The 26,748-nt window shown below is 49.3% G+C and overlaps 2 protein-coding genes across 2 annotated transcripts in view; one reads left to right on the top strand and one right to left on the bottom strand.

The window, feature by feature from the left end:
• The window catches only part of ly75 (lymphocyte antigen 75), a gene marked incomplete at both ends in the record, with an annotated part of 33,259 nt that extends 24,010 nt beyond the window's left edge, over positions 1-9,249 (top strand). Inside the window, 14 exons of the mRNA XM_084446554.1 lie at positions 67-172; positions 566-711; positions 845-974; positions 1,316-1,539; positions 1,725-1,887; positions 2,244-2,408; positions 2,800-2,922; positions 3,312-3,500; positions 3,641-3,864; positions 5,648-5,852; positions 6,539-6,700; positions 6,995-7,111; positions 8,140-8,325; positions 9,074-9,249. Of these exons, the coding sequence (XP_084302680.1) occupies positions 67-172; positions 566-711; positions 845-974; positions 1,316-1,539; positions 1,725-1,887; positions 2,244-2,408; positions 2,800-2,922; positions 3,312-3,500; positions 3,641-3,864; positions 5,648-5,852; positions 6,539-6,700; positions 6,995-7,111; positions 8,140-8,325; positions 9,074-9,249 (2,316 nt within the window). The remainder of the gene's footprint in view (positions 1-66; positions 173-565; positions 712-844; positions 975-1,315; positions 1,540-1,724; positions 1,888-2,243; positions 2,409-2,799; positions 2,923-3,311; positions 3,501-3,640; positions 3,865-5,647; positions 5,853-6,538; positions 6,701-6,994; positions 7,112-8,139; positions 8,326-9,073) is intronic.
• Positions 9,250-12,654: 3,405 nt separating this feature from the next.
• Positions 12,655-25,282, bottom strand: marchf7 (membrane-associated ring finger (C3HC4) 7). Its single transcript, XM_084446864.1, has 11 exons — positions 25,223-25,282; positions 20,710-20,902; positions 19,329-19,478; positions 18,981-19,149; positions 17,518-17,694; positions 15,356-16,601; positions 14,960-15,129; positions 14,648-14,751; positions 14,332-14,433; positions 13,797-13,845; positions 12,655-13,393 (listed from the first exon to the last, which is right to left on the bottom strand). The coding sequence occupies exons 1-11, from the start codon at positions 25,249-25,251 to the stop codon at positions 13,260-13,262; spliced, it is 2,523 nt and encodes an 840-aa protein (XP_084302990.1). The 5' UTR covers positions 25,252-25,282; the 3' UTR covers positions 12,655-13,259.
• Positions 25,283-26,748: the final 1,466 nt, after the last annotated feature.

The following is a 26,748-nucleotide window of genomic DNA, read 5'->3' as shown; positions in this document are numbered from 1 at the left end:
ACTGTACACAGAGAGGCCCAGTTTGTTCCCTGGCTGTTGTGTTGATGTGTGTTTGCCCGTCGGCAGTGCTACACGGTGATGAAGCCCGTGGAGAAGACGTTCCGGGAGGCTAACGATCTCTGTCAGACCCTCCGGGGAACGCTGGTGTCCATCTCTGACCAGGCAGAGCAGGGTAAGCCCTGGTCACTACGCTGTTAGTCTCGCTGACCGGTCTCCACACTTTGTTTACGCTGCGTCAGCGCTGGAGAAAGGTCTGGTTGGACTCGATACCATTCGGGGATAAACGCTCTATTTCTTTAAACCAATCACAATCGTCTTAGTCGGAGCGGTTGCTAGGTTGTTGTTGTTTCAGCAGCTGTCGGCCAATCAGATTCAATCCCGTCGCCACTAATTGGCCAGTAATAAATGGATGACGAGGCTCATCCCCAAAACAGACGAGTCACTACACTGACTGAGTACATTCAGAATAACTTATCATCCCACGAGATCTGACTTGATGTGTGTGTGTGTGCGTGTGTGTGTGTGCGTGTGTGTGTGCGCGTACGTGTGCGTCGGCCGCCATCAGATTTCGTGACCACCCTGTTGCCGGGCCAGCCCCAGAAGACGTGGATCGGGCTGAAGATGAGCCGCTCCGACCCTGAGTGGGTGGACGGCACGGCGGTCTCCTTCCTCAACTTCAACCCCCTCCTCCACGGGATGCTCAGGCCCATGGTGATCCATGCAAGTTCCCCCTCCGCCTCCTGCACTTAGCTCACCGTAAGTGGACACCCGGCAGGTCAGCGCTTCTATTCTCGGGTCCTGACCCTCCCTCCCGTCTTCTGCCCGTCTCTCCCCCCCACTCCAGACCTTTGATCCAGACAGCCTAGAGCTGTGCGTGCTCGTGTTCAACCACCCCCACTCCGTTCTGATGGGCTCCTGGGACTACACCGCCTGCTCCGACCACCTTAACGTAACCATCTGCCAGCACTACGCAGGTACACACACACACACACACACACACAGTGACGCTTTCGCAACACGATCTGTGTTTTTACCCAGCTGGCAGAGCGCACAGCACAAAACCAGGAAGGGATATTCAGCCGGATCCTGTTACTGTTCAGGAAGATTATATTTATATTAGATCTGCGGTTTAGAGTGTCGTTGGCTCTATATCGCCTTCGGCTGCCGGCGTGGTTCAGATGTGAAGAAGTCCGTTGAACAAACGAAACCGAATATCCCCCCGGTCCCGATCTCGCCGTGTGCCTGCAGCCCCGGAGCAAACCAGACGTCCTGCATAGAGAAGAGCTACTAAACCGCGCCCGCTGTGTTCCCCCAGACAAGCCCGAGGAGCCGCGCCTCCTCCCCTCCGAGCCCGTCCAGGCCGGGGGCCACGCCTTCAGGCTGCTGCGGCAGAACGTGTCGTGGTTCGAGGCCCTGGAGCAGTGCCGGAGCCAGGGGATGGACCTGGCCAGCGTGTCCGACACCCTCCAGCAGGCGGCGCTCACCGTGGCGGCCAGCCGCGCCCGCGCCCCCATGTGGCTGGGCCTGTTCAGCGAAGACGTGCGTTGACCTCCGACCTCCCCCTCCCCCAGCTGGTCACTTTTCTCGTCTATGACAGCGCCTCTTTAAACAGAGCGCCGGAAACCCTGCACAGCGTCCCGAGGGCCACGTTATCCACGATGATGTCGTCTTCGTCGTTGTTGTTGTTGTGGTCTTTAACAGTTGTTGTTGCTGTGTTCCACCAGGAGGGGGTGCACTACCGCTGGACGGACCACAGCCACACCCTGTTCAGCCGCTGGTCCCCGGAGCCCACCAGCGGGCCCTGCGTCTACCTGGACCCCCGCGGCTTCTGGAACGCCATCGAGTGCGAGGAGATCCTGGAGGGGGCCGTCTGTCACGTACCCCAGGGTGAGGGAACACACGCGCACACACACACACACACACAGATACATACATACGCACGCATACACACACACACACACACACACACACACATACATACGCACACACACACACACACACACACACACACACACACACACACACACACATACATACACACAAACACACGCACCCACATACATATGCATACACACACACACACACACACACACATACGCATACATACATACATACATACGCACGCACACACACACATACAAACGCACACAAACATACACACACATACATGATGATGTCAGTCTTAATTTGGTTTAAAAAAAAAAAGAAGAAACAAAGAAAGATTTCCACCCCCTCCATTCCAGAGGAGACCATAGCTCAGCCCGAGGACATCGCTGTGAAGTGTCCCCACGTGATCGGAGGGCCAAACTGGATCCCGTTCAGGGGCAACTGCTACACCTTCAAACTGGCATCGTCCAGGTGGGACGAGTTTAACAATGGCCAGGTCCACGACACCTGCAGGAAGCTGGGTAAGGAAGGGTGGATGGAAGGAAGGGTGGATGTATGTATGTATGTATGTATGTATGGAAGGAAGGAAGGAAGGAAGGAAGGAAGGAAGGAAGGAAGGAAGGAAGGAAGGAAGGAAGGAAGGAAGGAAGGAAGGAAGGATGGATGGAAGGAAAATAGATAGTAAAGAGCTAAGGGACGCTGGTGAGTATTATCTGTTTTGAGCCTTTTGAACTCATTGAGGAAAAGTACAGGATGTCAGGTTGTTTTTGGTATTTCCAGAACCGGAGCTGATGTGTGGTCCATCCTACCCCCCCGTGTGTGGTCCATCCTACCCCTCCGTGTGTGGTCCATCCTACCCCTCCGTGTGTGGTCCATCCTACCCCTCCGTGTGTTCTTTGTTTTTCTCCTCAGATGCGGGCGCAGATCTCCTGACCATCCGGAACGCGCAGGAGAACGAGTTCATCATGAAGCAACTGCTGCCCTTCAGAAGCCTGGTCCAGTTCGTCTGGCTAGGGGTGTTCCAGGACGACAGCGGTGAGCACAACCGTGTGTGTGTGTGTGTGTGTGTGTGTGTGTGTGTGTGTGTGAGTGTGTGTGTGTGTGAGAGTGCATGACTGGATGCGTGTGTGTGTGTGTGTGCGCATGCAATACATCCCACACTCCCTGGAGGGAATGTAAGGACATTTTAAATCCATTTAAAACATGAGTAATGTATCAATTATAGAGTTCTATAATCGATATATACATTCACTGTCTTGTTCTGTATATTTTCCTTATGCAAATTATTTTTCATCAATACTGCACCACGGGAAATGGACACAGTATTGCAAAAAACAATATTGCGATGCACCACTGTATCGATTCTATTGCACAGCCTTACAACTTAACGTGCCCCCCCCCCCCCCCCCCCCACCCCCCCTCAGATCAGCAGCAGATGAAGTGGTACGACGGGACCAACGTCCAGTACTCTAACTGGAGGGAGGGCAGGCCCAGCGCACAAGGGGCCTTCAGAGCAGGACTGAGCCTGGACGGCTTCTGGGACATCTACACCAACAAACGCCTGTTCAGCCCCTTCCAGCAGAGAAGCATCGTCGCCTGCAAACTGGAGAAAGGTGGGAAACCAAACATCGACTGGGATCGTAAACTGGTTCATAGAATTGATGATTACAGTTAAACAGGCCGTCATTCTCGATATCTTTTCGTTACTGTACTCTACTGTACACGTCAAATGTTTTCTCTCTTCCCCTCGCAGAGTCCAAGGGAGAATACAACCAGTCAGCCGGCGCTTACGAGCGCTACGGCAGCCTGAGCTACGCCGTGCTGACCAGGAAGCTGAGCTGGTTCGAGGCGCTGGCGGAGTGCGGCCGGCGAGGGGGTCACCTGGCCAGCGTGCACGACGTCCAGCAGGACGCGCACGTGGAGCTCATCGCCAGGAAAGACGGCTTCCCGCTCTGGATCGGCCTGTCCAGTCAGGATGTAAGGGGATTCTGTTACTGCCTGTTACTGTGGTGACACTTAACGTTCAGTTCATGTCAACCTTTATTTATAATCGAGAGACACGGAGGTTTCCCTCATGTGCAGTGATGATGAGTGTAGTAACAGTAATAGGAAGATAAAACATGATCACGTACACAAGATACACAAAGGTAAAAGATAACAAGACAAAACATAAAACAAGAGAATCATCTAAAACAATTACAAGTTAAAGTGCAGTGGTTAGCAACCAAGGTTTTAAACTGCAAAGTTTGGAAGAACATCCATTTTTAAAGGTCTTTTCACAGGTGGAGTAAGAACTTTCAGCATCAGTAAGTGATTTGACCGCAGCTCCAATCCAACATCCTTGTGAGATAATAAAGTTCCTTGCCAATAAGTGCTTTGAAAATAAATAAATAAATTAAAAAAGGATTGTGCACTAGAGGGCACAATAGGCTTTATTTTTCTTTTTTTTTTTACTGTTTTCCTTTTTTTCATATTACAAAAATGTAAGTTGCGAAGAGCCCACTCAATCAATCAGTACTTTACTCACAAGATCAGCAATGTGCTACTTTAAGTGAAATATTCATCAAGCCAGATACCCAGGTATTAATATTCTGCTACTCACTCGATATTATAACCATATACAGCAGTTTATGGAGATTACTATGGTCAATATCCCTGGCTCTAGAAAACAACATGAATTTTGTTTTGTTTCCATTAAGTACCAATTGGAGCTTAATACAAGCATCTTGAAGAACATTGAAAAGGTTGCAGATTCTCCATAGCAAGCTGCACAGACTCAGCAACACAATACACAATGGTATCATCAGCGTAAAGAGGAATTTCACAGCTATTAGCACAATATCATTAATGCTATTAGCACAATATCATTCATGCAAATAGTAAAAAGCACAGGACCTTAAATGGACCCTTGCGGAACACCTTTAGATATTTGAAAAAACTCAATGGTGCCCCCCTTACTCCCCCTTACTCCTATGTAACTACATAGTAACACCAGTAAAGACATGGTAGTTACAGAGGCACTGTCTGCTACTACATGGTAGTGTTGTTTAGCGACATAGGTTAGTGCAGAAGTGGAACAAGATTTGGGGAAGGGGGTGTGGTATAAGGCTAATCTAAACCAGTATAATAATAATATAATATAGTATAATAAATACTGATATTAATGCCCAATCCCAATACACTCCCCCTTAGCCCTAGCCCCTAGTTTTGGAGAGCCCTCGACTGGGTAGTGGCCCTACAGAACGGAGCCACTGGGGATAGAGGTTGAAATCTTTACCTAAGAAATGGGACACCACTCGCTATGTCTTCAATCGGAATTTTATTACTTGCCTGATTTTCTGAGTTCCTGGGATGTTACAGTATGATTACTATTATTATAGAGACAAATCTGACAGATTAATCAATTGCAAAGCCAGGAAGCATGTTTACACATCTTCTGTTAACGTTAGTCCTGGGATATCAGATGAGCAGGGAAGAGCAGAAAAATGCTGCTGGATTATTTTTCGTACTTCAAACACAGGACATGGAATCAACTGTCACGCAAAAATCACAAAGTTCTATTGATTGGATTAGATTCAACATTATACAACGGGTAGTTCCCACCTCGCAATCTGATTGGTTCAGAGCCGTTGTATATTCACGATATACCAGAACCTTTGAGAGTCTGGTGTCTCTCCTGATGCTGAATGGTCGTACTCTAACCCTGACCCTTACTAACCCTAACCCTGACCCTAACACTGAGGTTTGCTGTTTCTCCTAGGCTGGGGGCTCCACCTACGAGTGGTCTGATGGGACTCGCTACGACTACCAGGGCCTGGTCTCACCGGCCCAGGGGACGTCGCCCTCGGCCCCCCGCGGCGGGTGCGTGTACGTGACCCCCAGCGGAGGCTGGGAAAGGAAAGACTGCCACGCCAGGGCGGACGGCGCCATCTGCTACAACACCACCGTCACCACGGCGTCTCAGAGTAAGACGAGGCTAGGAGCCGATAGCGTGTCATGTTCAGAGCAAGGTTATTATAGTTAACGAAAACTAACTAAAAAACGAAAACTAGGTGTGAAAAAACATTTTAGTTAACTGAAATAAAAATAAAAACTAGGCTTTACAAATAACCGATAACTAACTAAAACTGTGTTGTGTGTTTACAAAAACTAACTAAAATAAACTCAAATTATAGAGAAAATGTCCTTAGTTTTAGTCTTTTTCATTTCATACATAAGCCTAGTATTTTGGGTGGATATGAAATCTATCCTCCATGTTCTTTAGCTGTGCCCCTGCGCAGAAGTAACCTGACGTGCGCCAGATGGTTTGTTTCACATGGAGTGAAACAACATGAGCTTGTGAGATAAGGATCGTCTCACCAGGCTAGCGCAGAAGAAAAAAAAACTAAAACTAATACTGAAACTAATAAAAACTAAACTAAAACTAAGCATTAAAAAAAAAAAAAAAAAAAAAAAAACTAGCAAATCTGCTTTAAAAACTAATCAAAACTAAACTGAAATTGATAACTAAAAGTTAAAAATGATATAAAAATAAAAACTAATTAAAAAAACAAAACTATTATAATCTTGGTTTATCAGCTCCTCACGCCAGACACGCTTCTCCTTCTCCTTACATGTCGATCGCCGTGGCAAACACGTCGGCGCGCGCCAGGAGCCTACCTTCAGTCGTCGCCGTCCACCAACCAGTGCCCTCAGAACAGCGGCGGGTCCAAGTGGGTGCAGTTCCAGGACCACTGCTACGCCTTCGACATGACCTTCTACAACTACTCTGTCTACAGCATGGAGGAGGCCAGGGACATCTGCCTGGGCCTGGGTGAGCCAACCCTTCCCCGGTACCATACCGGACGCTAACCGCTCTGACTGAGTGACTCAAGGACTGGGAAGTGTAGTCTTAACGACGGACTAGATGTACAGATAAACTACATTTACGTCCACTCTCAGGTAGATTTCAGAACGCCTGGGGGGTGGAAAATGTTTTTCACGTTACTACCTGGACACTCACGACTCATTTTGATTCCGAAAGCATCCCGGTGTTCTCGTGGGCCGTCGTCGGGTTTTAGTTCGGACGCTGAAAGCTGTGTTCGGTTTCACCCTCACTGATTGACAGATGCCCAGCTCCTGACCATCAAAACCAAGGAGGAGAACGACTTTGTCCGCGACTACGTGGAGGACAACCCCCTCATCACCAGCAGGGTGTGGCTGGGGATGGAGCTGGACGTGAAAGGTGAACAGATTACAGCCAATCGGCTTTAAGATTAGGATTAGACAGAATCCTAGCACGACACGTATCCAGATGTTCTAATCTGGCCGTAGAGAATGCAAGTCTTGTTTGGGGTTCTGTTTCTGGATCCATCATGTCATGTAAAGGTGGCATAAGGAAAACTAACACAATTGTTATTTTCAAAGATGGACTATCTAGCCCATCATAACTGGGAAGCTAAAAAAAAATATGAATATTCATTTTCAAGTAACCCTCACATCCTCCCTCCCTATTAAGCACCTCATATATTTACTACTCTTGCACTCTGGCTTTAGCACTAGATTATGCTCTTAGTCACTGGTTTGAAAGGAGATGCACTTTGTGAGTTGTGGCAAGTAGCATTACCCCGACTATCTGAGTAGCATTACCCTGACTATCTGAGTAGCATTACCCTGACTATCTGAGTAGCATTACCCTGACTATCTGAGTAGCATTACCCTGACTATCTGAGTAGCATTACCCTGACTATCTGAGTAGCATTACCCTGACTATCTGAGTAGCATTACCCTGACTATCTGAGTAGCATTACCCTGACTATCTGAGTAGCATTACCCTGACTATCTGAGTAGCATTACCCTGACTATCTGAGTAGCATTACCCTGACTATCTGAGTAGCATTACCCTGACTATCTGCATTACCCTGACTATCTGCATTACCCTGACTATCTGAGTAGCATTACCCTGACTATCTGAGTAGCATTACCCTGACTATCTGCATTACCCTGACTATCTGAGTAGCATTACCCTGACTATCTGAGTAGCATTACCCTGACTATCTGCGTTACCCTGCGTTACCCTGACTATCTGAGTAGCATTACCCTGACTATCTGCATTACCCTGACTATCTGAGTAGCATTACCCTGACTATCTGCATTACATGCAATTACTGTAAGTCGTTTTTGTATAAAAGCATCTGCTGAGTGACTAATGTAATGCAACTCCTCCTCTCTCTCTCTCTCTCTCTCTCTCTCTCTCTCTCTCCCTCCCTCCAGGAGAGCCGGTGGGTTGGGTGGACGGCTCTGCTCTGGGCTTCTCCAACTTCGAGCAGGGGAGCTGGGGTGGGCGGAGCCCCGGACTGGGCGGGGCCTGCGTGGTCCTGCTGTCGGGGGAGGCGGGCCTGTGGAGCCGCGTCAGCTGCAGGGAGAGACACAGCCGCACCGTCTGCAAAGTCTCCGCGCGTGAGAGGACCTGCCTGACGCCACACACACACACACACACACACATATATACACACACATGCACATATATACACACACATGCACATATATACACACACACACATATACAAACACACACACGCATACACATATACACACACACATATATACACACACGCACATATATACACACACACATATATACATACACACACACACACACACATATATACAAACACACACACGCATACACATATACACATATACACACACACACACACACTTGGGTCAAGCTGGTTTTAATCAAGGCTCATCTCAGTGATGCAGCTCAGTCCAGACGTGGTTCCGGTCTCACCGGGTCAGTCCAGCTGAGCCCACACACACACACACAGACACACACACACACACACACACACACACACACACAGACCACGCACTGGAGCCCGCGGTCACTAGGAGACCTCCGACTGATGGAAAACTCATTCATAGTTTGTTCTACTCATTTTTGGAACTTCGTTTCACACAAACCCTTGAGGATATTTCTTTATCATTCGTTAGGCCATCATCGTAACCCCACCTGTCCATTCCCCTCGCTCAACACTGCCCAACACTGAACCTGCCCTGTCCATTCCCCTCGCTCAACACTGCCCAACACTGAACCTGCCCCCCCCCCCCCACCTCCGCCCGCACAGACACGGGATCTTAGAGGTCCATCGCCAAAACCCACTGACCAACCAGGCTCTCTCTCCTCTGTCTCTCCTGTCCACAGGCTCAGGAGGCGCTCCTGTCGCTCTGGGCTTCTTCATCCTCATCCTCCTCTCCCTCCTGGCCGCCATCGGCTTTGTCGTCTACAAGAAGCACCGCAGCCGCTTCGGCTCCACCGTCCGCTACAAGAGGAACTTCGACGAGGCCGACGCCACCACCATCATCACCGACGCGGACTAGCGGCTCGGCGGCCAAAAACATGAGCCTCTCCCACTAACAGCCATATAATGTGACACGTGAGAATAGGAAGAATAGACGTCACACATCCTGATTTGAGACCCCGATCTTTCGGAGAAAAAAAGTGTTCATAAGAAGAGCTGAAGAGTGCATTGCAGCTGTAAAATTCCCAGATATATGGTACACCACACACACACACACACACACACACACACATCCAAATATAGTCAATATTTGAATAATATAATGAGATAAAGATTAAAAAAAATTGTAAATGATGCACTTATATGGTTCTTTGTTGGAAGGGCTTAAGATGGTTCTTGGTTGGAAGCCTTAAGATGTGTGCCTTTCCAGTATGGGAATATCCCTCTCCACATCCTACCTGTTCAAAGCCAAGCTGTTATTTATTAGTACCCCAAGGCAGACCGACCGACCTATATTTTTCTGTGATGTTGTAAATATTGGTGAAAGGATTGTGAATCTCCCCCCCCCCACGTCCCCAAAGCAAGTTGTTTTAATATTAAGGTTTATTTTAAAGGAAAAGATGTTGATTGAACATAGGTTGTTGAATAAGCCACCGGCTAGCAGCTATGGCCTGTTCACTGCTCACTTCTTTCCTAAGCACTGGCGCGTTCGTTTATCTGTGGTCCTACTCTTTAATTCCCATGATTACTTGTGTATATTTAGCCGTGTACAAACCAAGTCAAGTTTGTTCATTTTAATTCTCATAGCCAAAACTGCTTCACAGCACTTTTCCTTTTAAAATGTGTTTTTATTTTGCCAGATTTGTGTTGCTTGTTGTACTTCTAGCATACTGCGGCGAAAGCTCTTGAATGATCTGATGGTTCGTATAGAGTTCTAATTCAGGTACACTTGCTCATAGAGAACATACTTTTTTAGGCAAACTTTGGATGCTGCCAGCCATGCTCATACTGACCATTGAGAATCCCAGGATGAATTCAGTGAGGGGCAACATCACAATCACGCAGATTTATTGGCCACGTATGTTAGTATGTTAACACACACAAGGAATTTGGTTCTGGCTGTTGTTGACTCTCAAGCATGCATAATGAAATTAATAATAATGAAAACTATGTCTGAATATGGCACAATGCAGTATTTGTAGATTGATCTAGAGATAGTGATCAGTCCATCTGAGGAAACAAGTAGCCGTGGTATAGCAATGATACTGCTCCGCTGTTTATGAGGGTGACTGCATGATGGCAACTGCTCTGAGTCTGGTAGTTTTGGTGAACAGGGCTCTGAGTCTGGTAGTTTTGGTGAACAGGGCTCTGAGTCTGGTAGTTTTGGTGAACAGGGCTCTGAGTCTGGTAGTTTTGGTGAACAGGGCTCTGAGTCTGGTAGTTTTGGTGAACAGGGCTCTGAGTCTGGTAGTTTTGGTGAACAGGGCTCTGAGTCTGGTAGTTTTGGTATCCAGGGCTCTGAGTCTGGTAGTTTTGGTGAACAGGGCTCTGAGTCTGGTAGTTTTGGTGAACAGGGCTCTGAGTCTGGTAGTTTTGGTGAACAGGGCTCTGAGTCTGGTAGTTTTGGTGAACAGGGCTCTGAGTCTGGTAGTTTTGGTGAACAGGGCTCTGAGTCTGGTAGTTTTGGTATCCAGGGCTCTGAGTCTGGTAGTTTTGGTGAACAGGGCTCTGAGTCTGGTAGTTTTGGTGAACAGGGCTCTGAGTCTGGTAGTTTTGGTGTCCAGGGCTCTGAGTCTGGTAGTTTTGGTGAACAGGGCTCTGAGTCTGGTAGTTTTGGTGAACAGAGCTCTGAGTCTGGTAGTTTTGGTATCCAGGGCTCTGAGTCTGGTAGTTTTGGTGAACAGGGCTCTGAGTCTGGTAGTTTTGGTGAACAGGGCTCTGAGTCTGGTAGTTTTGGTGAACAGAGCTCTGAGTCTGGTAGTTTTGGTATACAGGGTTGTGTGTCTGGTAGTTTTGGTGAACAGGGCTCTGAGTCTGGTAGTTTTGGTGAACAGGGCTCTGAGTCTGGTAGTTTTGGTGAACAGAGCTCTGAGTCTGGTAGTTTTGGTGAACAGGGCTCTGAGTCTGGTAGTTTTGGTGAACAGGGCTCTGAGTCTGGTAGTTTTGTTATCCAGGGCTCTGAGTCTGGTAGTTTTGGTATCCAGGGCTCTGAGTCTGGTAGTTTTGGTATCCAGGGCTCTGAGTCTGGTAGTTTTGGTGAACAGGGCTCTGAGTCTGGTAGTTTTGGTATCCAGGGCTCTGAGTCTGGTAGTTTTGGTGAACAGAGCTCTGAGTCTGGTAGTTTTGGTAAATGGGGTTTTGTAGAGCCTGCGGGTGGGGGTGGAAAAGGTGTCCAGGGGGGTGAGGAATCTATAATGATTTCCCTGCTTGTTTCCTGGTTCCAGGGGGGTGAGGAATCTATAATGATTTCCCTGCTCGTTTCCTGATTCTTGAAGAGTACAATAATGATTGTTCTTTCTGCTCTTCTGTTAGCTGCAGTCTGTTTCTGTCCTTTTTTGTGGTTCCTTCAAACCAGACCGTGATGGAAGCACACAGGACATACGACCCCAGTGGAAACATCATGTAGAATCTCATTTAAAGTAAAGACGTCAGGTCAATTAGATACACTTCTGTCTAAAGTTGAACCTTCCGAACGTTTGTCTGAACAATGTTGAACTGTGAAATGAAGCCTTCTGCTTGGTTTCGAATCGATTCCCAGAATCCTGATTGAATGGAGAAGGCATGTTTGATTTGCGCTGGACCGTCTGACCTTTATTTCTTTGCACTAGAACTACTGAGAAAGTATGCACTTTAAAGTTCAATGTGTTATTACAAATAATGCCTTGGCAACTGTTCCTGCCATGTTAAAGCATGGTGTTTTTTTTTTTGGGGGGGGGGGGTCTTAAGAGAAGACTGAGGACCTGAACTGCACTTACTACTGTTCTGTAAATGCATTGTAAATATTTGTATCGTGTTTTTTTTATTTTTTTTATAATTTTTATTACCGAGAACCTAAACCAAAGATGCTTTATTGACTTTTGTGAATATTGATATCCATGCTCCTCAAACCTTTCTGGATCTGCTTACAGGGCAAATCTATTTTGCTTCTTAACCCATTTCATAAAGAGAATTACCAACTCAATTTTTTTCCCCTGTTCCATGCTAATCTTCCCTTCTGATCACAATGTTTTCTTCAAATAGGATGTCATCCAATAAAACGGTCTCTTTTCTCTGAGGATCAGATTGTCGGATGGTTATTGTAGGAGTTGCTTCTCCCAGAAGTTCCCAGGCTATGAAGTCATGTCTTTAACCGTCTAGCTATGCTGCACCATTTTTCAAATAAACCATATTCTTATGACATCTTGACCCAAGGCGGATCTACCTGGTACTTTGTGACAGACCTCAATAAGAACACGCGTTATACATTCAAAACTTTATTGCAATAATTAAATCATAAAAATGTTAGGGCCAAGCAAAAGCATTCAGCAACACAAACAAAGACAAAACATTAACTTGTGAAATTTCACATTTTCCCATCATACTTTTGATAAGTCACTTGAAAGGAAAAGTCACATAGGAAAATGAAACGAGTAAAGAGAATCATTTGCCACTTCCGATATATTCTCCCCTGACAAAAACCATTCCAATCGCTGAAAGCAAAACTCAAAACTTTTTTTTAAAAGTAACTCAAGCCTGTAATCATCTTTACAATATCAAACCCATAATCTGTCTTAGTCCATCAAACCCATAATCTGTCTTAGTCCATCGAACGTTTAAAGCACTCGTGGTATAACAGTTCAAAACACTCGCATTTTGATGTAACTGAATGAAGCGTTAGAAAGTGCACTCAGATCTGAAAAGGGGATAAGAATGACTTAAGTTCACTTCACATCCTGCGTATCTATGACACCTCCTCGAAAAATATCCTCTCTCCGCTTGGCATCTACTTTTCAATTTTCCCATCATTGCACATTACATGTCTGGACTATGCGGTTAGCTACTAGAGGCTCGTCCGGTCTTCACCTTCTAACCCCCCTCACCCCTTCCCTCTTAATCAAAATCAATCTCCTCCAGGTCCTCATCGGGGTCACAGAAGAGGTCATCGTCAAGGTCACAGAAGTCGATAGATGGCCGATTGTCTTGCAGCACCACCTCATCGTCATCATCAGATTCCCCGTAGGAGCCTGCGACGCAGAGAAAAGCATCGTCGGCGAAACACGTGGTGAAAAGCTTTCGTCTCAGAACTAGTGATGTTAAGGAATTTAAAAGAATCAATCCATAGCAGAGCACAAGTGTTTACAACAAGGTAGCAGGTGACCTGGGCTCAACGTTAATTCAAATGTAACTGCACACCAATTAGTGTTCGTCAGTGCTTACGCTATTAGACATGCACATCACTGCAACCGCGTGTGGCTACCATTCAAATCCATCACATTTTAATTTCATTTCACTTGCAAAATAACTAATTATGCCCAATGACAATGGCTCTCTACTTTGTACAACATTCAGACCGGTTACTCAGACCGGTTACTCTCGGACCAACACGAAATGTACACAGCATTCGAGAGAAGGGATTTGGAAACGTACTTTCAAGATTGTCCATGTGTTCATGAAGGGTTCTCGCCAGGTTGAAGAACTGGGCGAGAGGGGGCAGAATGTTTTAAACTCTTCCCACAATCCATTTGCACCACGTCCAATACATCACAAGCACAATCATTACCAAAAGCCTTTGTGGAAATGTTTAAAAACACAGCACCGACATTTGGTGCTCGAGGGGGGGGCGGGGGGGACATTCAACATTTCCCAATAGGCTCTGTGCACCAGCTCCACTACTTCCTGAAAGGAAGTGGGCATCTTTATTTCATGTCCTATACTGATCAGGTGTGCGGCACACCCAGCGCACACCTGATCAACCACTTAATCCAATAGTATAGGACAGGAAATAAAGATGCCCACTTCCTTTCAGGAAGTAGTGGAGCTGGTGCACAGAGCCTATCCCCATCATCTTCTATCCAGCAGAGCCTGCTGCTCTAGTGGGGCTGAGGAGGGCGTTAATCATCCCTCATCAAAACAGACATTTATCATCATCTCTCGTCGGATCGTGCAAGTGTGGTTCTCCTACCCCCGCGTCGTTGGCGGCTCCGAGAACGTCGGAGAACCTCTGCTCGCACAGATGAAGCAGCACCACCAGGTACAGGCCGCAGCTGATGAACTCGTACTCCGACTGGAGCCGGAGAGGACAGACAAACAAAGGGAGTCAGAACAATGTCGGCCACCGTTTTCTTTTTCGGAACTGTTCAAAATACAACTGTCGGTAATCCCCTAGTTTTACCGGCGTAGAAACCCCAGACGTCCCCAACCGGTCTTCCCGTTCGCCTCACGGTTCATCTACACAACGTCCGATTTTGGACACGCGGAACATTTATCCCGGTGCTTACCCTCTCGTGCGTCTTGTACAGTTCGTTGATGTCAAAGTTCTCGATGTTGAGATGCAGCTTCTCCTTGCACAGCTCGCATGTGGTGATGGCCTCCAGGTTAGTGCCTGGGAAGACGCACAGAAACAACCAGTTAGACTTAATAATCAAATCCCATTAAAACGAATCAAAGATGTCCAAAGCAAACCCAAATAACAAGGCTGCTCCAGCTCCAACAGGATCAAATAATCACGTCAGAACAGTCTGGAAGCATTCCCAGAGCGTTTCCTGTAGTGAACACTACCCAGGGGTCCGATCTACGCCGGTGAGGTTTACCAGAGCTGATTTTAGAGCGGAGCCACTTCTTGATGCAGTCCTGGTGGACGAACTGCAGGCTTCCTGTGCACCGACATGGCTCGATCAGGGGGTTGGACTGAGACTCCTCGCCCATTTGGCAAATACGACACAGGTCTCCCTCCTCCTCGTCAGAGTCCTCCAATAGGAGACTAGGGGGGGGGGGGGGGGGGGGGGGGGGAGAGAGGGGGGGGTTAACGCAACCTTCCTTCCTTCATTGGAAAACCCCTAATGTGACAGTGACTGGATTAGATTAGCTAGGCACATGTTTGTACATATTCAAGCATTTTAGATCAGACATCATCTCAAAAGGAGGGGAGGTTTCAGATCGGAGCCAGAAGGAGAACCAGCGCTCGTCCTACGTGCCGCGCCTCCTACCTCTCTTGGATCTTGCGCAGTTTCTCCGGGTCCCTGGAGGGGAGGGGCTTGTCCTTCTCCTGCCCCTCCGGCTGGCTCCTGGCGGCGCCCGACAGGTCCACGGCCATCAGCACGTTGTCTCGCACGCGGAACATTGGGTTGCTCATGACGCGCGCCAGCTGGCTCCGCCCCGCCGCCCGCAGCTCCTCCTGGAGGACGTCCCTGGCGGCCGCCACCCCCGAACCCGCCGCGGCGGTGGCGACGGCGCCCTCGCCGCCGCCGTCTTCCTCCTCTTCTTCCTCCTCCTCCCCGTCCTCGTCCTCTCGTCTCCGGGCCGGGTACGGGGCGCCCTGGGAGCCCTCCTGGGCGCCGGTGCCCGCCAGCCGGGCGCTCTCGTCCCGCCCCTCTCTCCTCCGGCGGGAGAAGAGGGGAGTGCAGCGGGTACGGAGGGAGGAGCTGAGCCAGGAGCCGGGAGAGGCCCCGCCCACGCTGCGGCTGGACACCCACCAGGCCTCCGAGCTGGGCAGGAGCGCCACGCCGCCGCGGGGGGTCTGTCCCTGGCCTTCCTGGACGGGGGACAGACCCTGCCGGCGCCGCCTGAGGAAGGCGAACGCCTGGGCCGCCTCTGAGCTAGGCTCCGTGGCGGTGGCGGTCCGGCCCGCGTCCTCGCCGGCCGGGGCGTGGCCCTGGCTGTCTGCGCCGCCGCCGCCCGTGGTCGAGGAGGACGCCGGGCCGTCCTCGGCGTCGAAGGAGCGGGCGCTGGAGGAGGAGGAGGAGGAGCCGGCGCCGGAGTCCTGGCTGGAGCGCCGGGAGAAGAGGCGCGAGAGGAGGCGCCTGGTGGAACGCCGGCCGTCCGACTCGCCGCCCTCCGGGGCGGGGCGGGGCAGGGGGGCTGGGACGGGCCTGGGGGCGGGGGCAGAGGGAGGAGGCGGGCTGGGCTCCCGTCTGGTGGAGGCGTACCAGGAGGAGGGGCGAGAGGAGGAGGAGGGGGCCGGCGGTACGGGCGCGCTCTCCTCCTGGACCTTCTGGAGGGCGGGGCGGGGGGCGGGCGAGGAGGAGGGCGTGGTCAGGGTGCGGGGGGCGGGCGAGGAGGAGGGCGTGGTCAGGGTGCGGCCGGCGGCGCGGGCCAGGGGGGAGGGCTGGTAGGAGGAGGAGAGGTGGCGACTGAGGGAGCTGCTCTCTCTGAGGGAGGAGGAGGAGGAGGAGTAGAGGGTCTCTTTGGGCCGAGCGCCCTGGGCGTAGGTGGAGGTGACGCGGTCAGGACGATCTGAAAACACGAGGAGGAGAGGAGCGTGAATCCAACATGAACACCCTGGCGCTCGGTCCATCCTTGTGTGTGTGAGAGAAACAGAAGTGTGTGAGTTTACAGTGTTTCCCTACCATTGACTTTTAGATCGCTAACATTTTTAGCATAAGACAATGGAGTTTAACAAGCTAGCGGACATTTTCTGATGAGTGAGAGATGAAATAAAAACATTTTCTGCTGCTGTAGCTAGCTACATAAGTAATGTAACCACAGTTCAGTCTTCTGATGTTAGTAACTATGTTATATATACATTGTAGGCTATCATTAGCTGTGTTGTGGACTAAATGGGTAACTTCCCATTTTTCCCCATTTAGACTGCATTTTCAGCATTTTCTACTTTTGCAATTTCTTTTCAGCATTCACACATTTTCTGCAGGAAATGTTTCTCGTACTACGTTTTTATGTTGTTGTAAATAAATATTGTTCATATTTATTTACCCAAGTTATGTGCACTCATTTCATTTCAGCTCAGAGTAGAGAAATGCACCGATAAACGCATGACTGCACGTCTATGACGGCATTGGTGACATCATGTATCCGTGACACTCCCACCCCACGACTACACTAGTAGTTTCAGCCAGTGTGTGTGTGTGTGTGTGTGTGTGCGTGTGTGTGTGTGTGTGTGTGTGTGTGGGGTAGAGACCCACACAGAGAGGAGGCCAGGCCCAGGCTGTGTGTGTGTGTGTGTGTGTGTGTGTGTGTGTGGTAGAGACCCACACAGAGAGGAGGCCAGACCCAGGCTGTGTGTGTGTGTGTGTGTGTGTGTGTGTGTGGTAGAGACCCACACAGAGAGGAGGCCAGGCCCAGGCTGTGTGTGTGTGTGTGTGTGTGTGTGTGTGCGTGTGTGTGTGTGTGTGTGTGTGTGGTAGAGACCCACACAGAGAGGAGGCCAGGCCCAAGCTGGTGCTCCGGTGGCTGGGCTCAGACAGACCCGACTGGCTCCTCTTCTCCTGCTCCCTCCTGGACCACAGAGGCGAGCAGGAGGAGGAGGAGGACGAGGACGAGGAGGAGGATGACGACCTGGACAGAGTGCGGTACGACCTCCACGTCGGATCTGAACACAAGGGGGCACTCTGTTATTAACCCACATGTTCAAAAAAAAAAAGTCAAACAAATAAAATTATTTGGTTGGCTCAGAAACAATGAATTAAATGATTATTTAATTGTTTATTAATTGCAATACATTATATTACAATTACATAAAATACTGAAATTACAAAAACTCACACCACATTTTAGGAATGATCCCCGATCATGTTTTTTGTGGCCAATACCGATCGTCTATGAGCTATATCTATATCTATATCTGCCAATACTGCTTGTTTTTTTTGATAGCAGCTGGTATAGCAGTACAGTTTCCATTTACATACATTTAATCCATCAAATTGAGTCCAAAGTAGACCTCCCATACATATTTTTCATTCATTATGTAAACAATACCATGTTCTAGGTCGCACACCATGATTTAACAAGATAACCGGAGTAATGACCACATTCTACACTAGACTCAGTCTGAGAAGTCAGTTTCATTCCAGTGGCTCCACTCCAGTGAGCGAACGTAGGCTACACACTGTAGCGTAGCGCGCTGCAACAGAACGTTAGTTGCAAGTGAATTGAAAGCCCCATCTGGGATCACATTTCCCTCAGTTCAGCATCTATTTTTGTTTGTTGCAATCTACCTTTCAAACTGTTTGCAAGTGTTGTGTCCTGCCTCAAGAAAATGGAGCTGCACACACGGGGACGAGAGAGAGAGAGAGAGAGAGAGAGAGTGAGAGAGGGGGGGGGACGAGAGAGAGAGAGGGGGGTACGAGAGAGAGAGAGAGAGAGAGAGAGAGAGAGAGAGAGGGGGGGACGAGAGAGAGTGGGAGAGACTGTTCGCGTTGTTGAAACTTTCTTACCTTGCTTCCCCCAGAGGTACAGTAGGCTATTTTGTCCTGCATGCATTGCAGATGCCGTGTGTTACATCTGTCTCACACACATAGTAGTTCCACAGCACCCACATGTTTTAGGTTCAAGCAAATGCGACAACGAATTGGCTCACGTTGTTTAGTTTAACGCACACTTGACAATGACTTGGCTGTCATTGATCGGTCGTCGTGATCGGCGACTAGAAAGCATTATTAGAATTCCCCGATCTCATTTTTATCGGAATATCTGCCGATACTGATTGCTGGCCCATCGTTCTGGGCACTCCTACCAAATTTGTATTATAAACACCCCAAACACTTAAACTCAATCTGCTCACAAACTATACTATAAAAGCGATAGCCCACTCCAAGATAACAAGCTTTCATTTTTAAGACCAGAGCTAGGGGTGTGTGTGTGTGTGTGTGTCGGTACCTGTGCTGCTGGTAAGCGTGGAGCTGGAGTAGGAGGAGCCGGTCACGGGGGAGGAGCTGCTCGTGCACGACGCTCTGTTCCTGTACGACAGCTTGGCTCTCTTGGTGTCTCCGTCGTCCGCTGTGCCCAGGAGTCCCGTGTAGGTCCCTAGTCTCCTCTCCGAATCCGTCTGGGGAGCAAAGCACACATTCACTTTCACAAACGGCATCAGACCGTCAGTCTGGGAGCCTAACTGGACTCTGCCCTGAAAATCAAGAGTGGCGTTAACTCAGAAACACATACTATCAAGTTCTGCGTTATCGGGGAAGGGTGTGTGTGTGTGTGTGGGGGGAGGGGGGGGGTGGGTACCAGTTTGCTGCGGCCCCCCAGGGAGGAGTCGGCCCAGGAGCGGTGGTCGCTGGACAGGGAGGAGCTGCCCAGGGGGGAGGACAGCCTCCAGCTGGAGGTCCGGCCATCCAGGCCACCGTAGTCTCGGGGCGAGCTGAGGAAGCGCGAGCTCTGAGCGGACAGGGGGGGGGAGAGAAGGAGAGGGAGGGAGCGAGAGGGAGAGAGGGGGAGAGAAGGAGAGAAGGAGAGGGAGGGAGAGAGAAAGAGAGAGAGAAGGAGGGAGAGAAGGAGAGAGAAGGAGGGAGAGAGGAGAGAGAGAGAGAGGGAGGGAGGGAGAGAGGGGGAGAGAAGGAGAGGGAGGGAGGGAGAGAGGGGGAGAGAAGGAGAGAGAGAGAGAGAGAGAGGGAGAGAGGGAGGGAGGGAGAGAGGGGGAGAGAAGGAGAGGGAGGGAGGGAGAGAAGGAGAGAGGGAGAGAGGGAGGGAGAGAAGGAGAGAGGGAGGGAGAGAGACGGACGCACAGTTAGGGCACGCGCATAGGTAAGCACTGCAGAATTATAGAGGGCACGTGAAGCGTGTCAGTGATGGTGGGGAAAAAAGGATTCATGTAAGAATCGCAATTCTATCCTCTACGCTGTCGATCCCATTCACAAGTTCCGGAGGAATGGGAAAAGCTCAACACTTTTCTAAACAGTCAATGACTTCACGGCACCGTGCACTTAGGTCAGGTGTGGGTTCGAGTTCGGGACTCGTCTGGGAAAAGCCGTCCAGCGCACGTGGGCCCAGCAGTAACCGTATCCTCCAGGGCGAGCCGGCCCTTAACGAGCACGCCGAAATATCCTCCGTCGTCTGCCCAGGAATCCAGGCCTGGCTATAAACAGCCCGGCTAGAGTGGCGGCCACTGTTCCTTCCGCATGAGAGACACTGAAACGCAACCGACTGGCTTCTTAAGAGGTGGTGGGGAAAATGTATTCATGTAAGAATCGTGATTCTATTCTCTACGATTACGGATTGATTCACAAATTACAGAAAAATGTCAGAAAAATTGCCCACAAAAAATGTCAGATTTTATACCGTTTTCACTCAATTTGGTTTTCAGTCCGTTTTTTGCACTTAAAGTTTGACATTTTGTTCTAAAAAAGGTTTCCTGACGGTCCAGTAGAGGTGCAATAATTTAGCACTTGTGGTGTATTAACGGGTTACTGTATTTAACGGGTTACCGTATTTAACGGGTTACCGTATTTAACGGGTTACTGTATTTAACGGGTTACTGTATTTAACGGGTTACTGTAGTCAAATGGTGAAAAAGTCATTGAAAATTCTAATCGATCACATCATCATCTTTTACTTATTACTCTTCCTTATTTGCGAGGCGTCACACGTTCGTTCCGTCTGTTCCGTCTACCTGGGAGTCCAGGTCTGGTTTGAGGGAGGTGGACCTGGTGAAGTGGTCGCTGCTCAACACACGGCTCCTGCCATACAGCCTGCTGGACCCCAGCGAGGAGGTGGAGGAGGAGGTGGAGGAGGAGGAGTAGGGCGAAGGGGAGCTGGCCACTGTGAAGGGCAGCCGGCGAGGTTTGGAGTCCATCACTGACCGGCTGTGGGACGAAAAGACGACAATCGCAAATCAAACACACACACACACACACACACACACACACCCCGCGTCTAGACAGTCAGCAGACCAGTGAGTGTAGATCTATTAGCCTGTATTGTTGTTTCTCATGTTCTAACCCCGACTGAAACGTGACGAAGATAGGAGCTGATATCACGAAGCCACGAGGAGGCGCGGGTTTCGCAATCTGATAAGATCATGAGCAGTCGGCAGAGACGAAGGGGGGGGGGGGGGGGGGGGGGATCGCTGAGGCGGCAGATACTACAGTGTACAAACACTAGCCTACAACTCTCTCCAGCAGGCTCTCCGGCACCAAATCCCCACACCTGTCCTTGAACGTGGTCACTTGATTGTGACATTTTACTAGGCGAGAGGAGCAGCCGCAGGGTGGCGGGGGACAGAGCAGGGCCAGAGCAGGGACAGAGCAGGGACAGAGCAGGGCCAGAGCAGGGACAGAGCAGGGACAGAGCAGGGACAGAGCAGCACCAGAGCGGGGACAGAGCGGGGACAGAGCAGGGACAGAGCAGGGACAGAGCAGGGACAGAGCAGGGACAGAGCAGGGACAGAGCAGCACCAGAGCAGGGACAGAGCAGGGACAGAGCAGGGACAGAGCAGGGACAGAGCAGGGACAGAGCAGGGACAGAGCAGGGACAGAGCGGGGACAGGGCAGGGACAGAGCAGCACCAGAGCGGGGACAGAGCAGGGACAGAGCCGGGACAGAGCAGGGACAGAGCAGGGACAGAGACGCCCACGTGAGCTGGTTATAGCAGGATCATTTATTAAAGCTGCATTCCTCAGTCCGACAAGGATCACAGCACCACCAGTACGCACGGCCATGGGAATAGATGAACCAGAGAGGGGGAGAGAGAGAGAGAGAGAGAGAGAGAGAGAGAGAGAGAGAGAGAGAGAGGGAAAGAGAGAGAGAGAGAGAGAGAGAGAGAGAGAGAGAGAGAGAGAGAGGGAAAGAGAGAGAGAGGGGGGAGAGAGAGGGAAAGAGAGAGAGAGAGAGAGAGAGAGAGGGGGGAGAGAGAGGGAAAGAGAGAGGGAGAGAGGGAGAGAGAGAGAGAGAGGGAGAGAGAGAGAGAGCCCACAGAGTAGCTCCAGGAATGTCTGGACTTCTCCAGTGAAGTGTAAATCACTAAAAGCTGGTCTGTCCCTTTAGCTGCTCAAAGCTCCAGAAATTCTTCTTTTTTTCCAACACAGTGGTACACCTGCATTATTTGACAACCTATTTTAGACCAAGCGGTACACCTCTGTCCACAATGACCCTCAAATAGTCCACTGCAATTATGATTTGAGGTGAGCATGCGAGGCTCCATCTGCACTTATGGTGCAGGGGGGAGGCTAAACTTAGGCCAACCGTTGAGGCCGCAGAGGTGCACCTGTGCACAACAGTTAACAGTCCAAGATTGACTTTGCTGACACCTGTAATATACCTTGCACTAGAAGAGAGAGCCTTGAACCTGCAGTCCTGCACAAAATCCTACTGTCAAATAGCAACAACATTAGAGTTATAGCTGGATGCATTCGTGTTTATGGTTTGCTGCCATTATTGATGTATTTTGTGTCTATATTTAGTTGTAGTTTGTGCTTTAAACATGCTTTTATCTTCTAGTCCACCTCCCTTTCCTTTAAGTGTCTCATGTCACTTCCCAGACCACCACTGTAAATAAGGATTTGTTCTGAATGACTTGCCGGATGAAATAAAGGTGAAATAAAATATAAGATGCTGGTGGGTCTTCAGTACTTACTTTACTTTTCACCACTCAGCCTGCAGCCTAAAGACCGTCTTCAGAAGAACACGCCTCACCAGATCCCAACATGAGAAAAGCCTGATCCTGACACAGTCCTTCAACAACAAGGTTGAGTGGAGCTCATCTGCTCATATCAGCCTGATCAACACATTCACAATATGCTCTAAGTTGAGCCCAACTCTCCTCCTGGAGAGAACGAACCAACCTGCGCTTCTTCACCCCAACAAACCCAACCTAACCCAACAAACCCAACAAACCCAGCAAACCCAGCAAACCCAACCTAACCCAACAAACCCAACCTAACCCAACAAACCCAACCCAACAAACCCAACAAACCCAACCTAACCCAACAAACCCAACCCAACCTAACCCAACAAACCCAACCTAACCCAACAAACCCAACAAACCCAACCTGACCCAACAAACCCATCCTAACCCAACAAACCCAACCTAACCCAACAAACCCAAACCAACCTAACCCAACAAACCCATCCTAACCCAACAAACCCAACTTAACCCAACCTAACCCAACAAACCAAACCTAACCCAACAAACCCAACTTAACCCAACAAACCCAACTTAACCCAACCTAACCCAACAAACCAAACCTAACCCAACAAACCCAACCTAACCCAACAAACCCAACAAACCCAACCTAACCCAACAAACCCACCCTAACCCAACAAACCCAACAAACCCAACCTAACCCAACAAACCCAACAAACCCAACCTAACCCAACCTAACCCAACAAACCCAACCTAACCCAACAAACTCAACAAACTCAACCTAACCCAACCTAACCCAACAAACCCAACCTAACCCAACCTAACCCAACAAACCCAACCTAACCCAACAAACCCAACCTAACCCAACCTAACCCAACAAACCCAACCTAACCCAACAAACCCAACTCAACAAACCCAACCTAACCCAACAAACCCAACCCAACCCAACAAACCCAACCTAACCCAACCTAACCCAACAAACCCAACAAACCCAACCTAACCCAACCTAACCCAACAAACCCAACCTAACCCATCAAACCCAACCTAACCCAACAAACCCAACCTAACCCAACAAACCCAACCTAACCCAACCTAACCCAACCTAACCCAACAAACCCAACCTAACCCATCAAACCCAACCTAACCCAACAAACCCAACCTAACCCAACAAACCCAACCTAACCCAACAAACCCAACCTTACCCAACCTAACATCTCATCTCATCCTGTTCATTAGCTGCCCTAGTTTTTCTTGTTCTTGTATCTTTCCTTATGCAGGGAGGGTATCTTTCCTAATGCAGGGAGGGTATCTTTCCTAATGCAGGGAGGGTATCTTTCCTTATGCAGGGAGGGTATCTTTCCTAACGCAGGGAGGGTATCTTTCCTTATGCAGGGAGGGTATCTTTCCTTAAGCAGGGAGGGTATCTTTCCTAATGCAGGGAGGGTAACTTTCCTTAAGCAGGGAGGGTATCTCTCTTAAGCAGGGAGGGTATCTTTCCTTAAGCAGGGAGGGTATCTCTCTTAAGCAGGGAGGGTATCTTTCCTTATCCAGGGAGGGTATCTTTCCTTATCCAGGGAGGGTATCTTTCCTTATTCAGGGAGGGTATCTCTCTTAAGCAGGGAGGGTATCTCTCTTAAGCAGGGAGGGTATCTTTCCTAACTCAGGGAGGGTATCTTTCCTAACGCAGGGAGGGTATCTTTCCTAATGCAGGGAGGGTATCTCTCTTAAGCAGGGAGGGTATCTTTAGTCGCACTACGACCAAACATGGTTGTGTTTCTCAGGAGGGGCCTGGCTAACCCTTGAGCTAGCTCGCCACAAAGACAACTCTATTTCACAATAAGCCAGATCTCACAATATTGCTCTGAACTCGAGTGATGTGGTTAGTTTATCTCACATTAAGGTTGTGCTAGCGAGGTTAACACGGTATATCTATAAAGGCCCTGATATTGAACGGCAGTGATGTTAACATGCTAACCCTAGTGAGGCTAGGGAAGCTCATGTTATTGATATGAAACCTTAACCGGGTTGTTTTCTCTTCGTTGGGTCCATAAACAAAACGCAACGCCCGAAAACTAAAGATTAAAACTCGAGAGACATCGTGAGCTAAGTTACATTCCCAGCAATCGCGATTAGAGAAGCATCAACAACCCAGCCAGGGAATATAACGATAGAGATGTTTAGTTCATGCTAATATAACCAGCTAATTCTCCTTTCTAGCAAACGCCCGAGATGGACGTCTGTATTTGAGATGTTGTTTTTGATCCGTGTTGAGCAGCAATCATGCAGTTTAATAGTTAGTTAGTTCAATCATGCAGTTTAATAGTTAGTTAGTTCAATCATGCAGTTTACCAGTCATTGTTTGGTCGGAATAGTGAGCTAGCTAACCAAGCTAGTCCCTCCACGGGGCTGTAGCCTAGCAATGTGAAGAGCTCGACAGAGAATTAATAACAAGACAACAACAACTAAGCTCCTAAGTGTCAACAACTAAGATCCTATGTGTCAACAACTAAGCTCCTATGTGTCAACATGAGCATGATCCTCACCTCGACTTCCAAGCTTCTGCATTCAACATGGATGTGATGGCGGCTGGTGATATAGAGGAGCCTAGCTGAGGAAGGTCATGTGATCATTGATGTGATGGCGGCTGGTGATATAGAGCCTGGCTGAGGAAGGTCATGTGATCATGGATGTGATGGCGGCTGGTGATATAGAGCCTAGCTGAGGAAGGTCATGTGATCATGGATGTGATGGCGGCTGGTGATATAGAGCCTAGCTGAGGAAGGTCATGTGATCATGGATGTGATGGCGGCTGGTGATATAGGCGAGCCTAGCTGAGGAAGGTCATGTGATCATGGATGTGATGGCGGCTGGTGATATAGAGCCTAGCTGAGGAAGGTCATGTGATCATGGATGTGATGGCGGCTGGTGATATAGAGCCTAGCTGAGGAAGGTCATGTGATCATGGATGTGATGGCGGCTGGTGATATAGAGCCTAGCTGAGGAAGGTCATGTGATCATGGATGTGATGGCGGCTGGTGATATAGAGCCTAGCTGAGGAAGGTCATGTGATCATGGATGTGATGGCGGCTGGTGATATAGAGCCTAGCTGAGGAAGGTCATGTGATCAGTGATGTGATGGCGGCTGGTGATATAGAGCCTAGCTGAGGAAGGTCATGTGATCATGGATGTGATGGCGGCTGGTGATATAGAGCCTAGCTGAGGAAGGTCATGTGATCATGGATGTGATGGCGGCTGGTGATATAGAGCCTAGCTGAGGAAGGTCATGTGATCATGGATGTGATGGCGGCTGGTGATATAGAGCCTAGCTGAGGAAGGTCATGTGATCATTGATGTGATGGCGGCTGGTGATATAGAGCCTAGCTGAGGAAGGTCATGTGATCATGGATGTGATGGCGGCTGGTGATATAGAGCCTAGCTGAGGAGGGTCATGTGATCATGGATGTGATGGCGGCTGGTGATATAGAGCCTGGCTGAGGAAGGTCATGTGATCATGGATGTGATGGCGGCTGGTGATATAGAGCCTAGCTGAGGAAGGTCATGTGATCATGGATGTGATGGCGGCTGGTGATATAGAGCCTAGCTGAGGAAGGTCATGTGATCATGGATGTGATGGCGGCTGGTGATATAGAGCCTAGCTGAGGAAGGTCATGTGATCATGGATGTGATGGCGGCTGGTGATATAGGCGAGCCTGGCTGAGGAAGGTCATGTGATCATTGATGTGATGGCGGCTGGTGATATAGAGCCTAGCTGAGGAAGGTCATGTGATCATGGATGTGATGGCGGCTGGTGATATAGACTAGCCTAGCTGAGGAAGGTCATGTGATCATTGATGGCTGGTGATATAGAGCCTAGCTGAGGAAGGTCATGTGATCATTGATGTGATGGCGGCTGGTGATATAGGCGAGCCTAGCTGAGGAAGGTCATGTGATCATGGATGTGATGGCGGCTGGTGATATAGGCGAGCCTAGCTGAGGAAGGTCATGTGATCATTGATGTGATGGCGGCTGGTGATATAGAGCCTAGCTGAGGAGGGTCATGTGATCATGG

This window comes from Borostomias antarcticus (genome assembly GCF_949987555.1).
Source record: "Borostomias antarcticus genome assembly, chromosome: 12".
NCBI classification, from domain to species: Eukaryota; Metazoa; Chordata; class Actinopteri; order Stomiiformes; family Stomiidae; genus Borostomias; species Borostomias antarcticus.
This window is presented reverse-complemented; position numbering and strand designations above follow the sequence as displayed.

Excerpts from the sequence above, each read along its gene's own strand:
- marchf7 (XM_084446864.1), bottom strand. The coding sequence starts at position 25,251 with ATGTTGAATGCAGAAGCTTGGAAGTCGAG. Across the intron at positions 17,695-18,980 it reads CACGCTTACCAGCAGCACAG|ATCCGACGTGGAGGTCGTAC; the intron begins GTACCGACACAC and ends CCTTGTGTTCAG. Across the intron at positions 15,130-15,355 it reads CTGCGCAAGATCCAAGAGAG|TCTCCTATTGGAGGACTCTG; the intron begins GTAGGAGGCGCG and ends CCCCCCCCCTAG.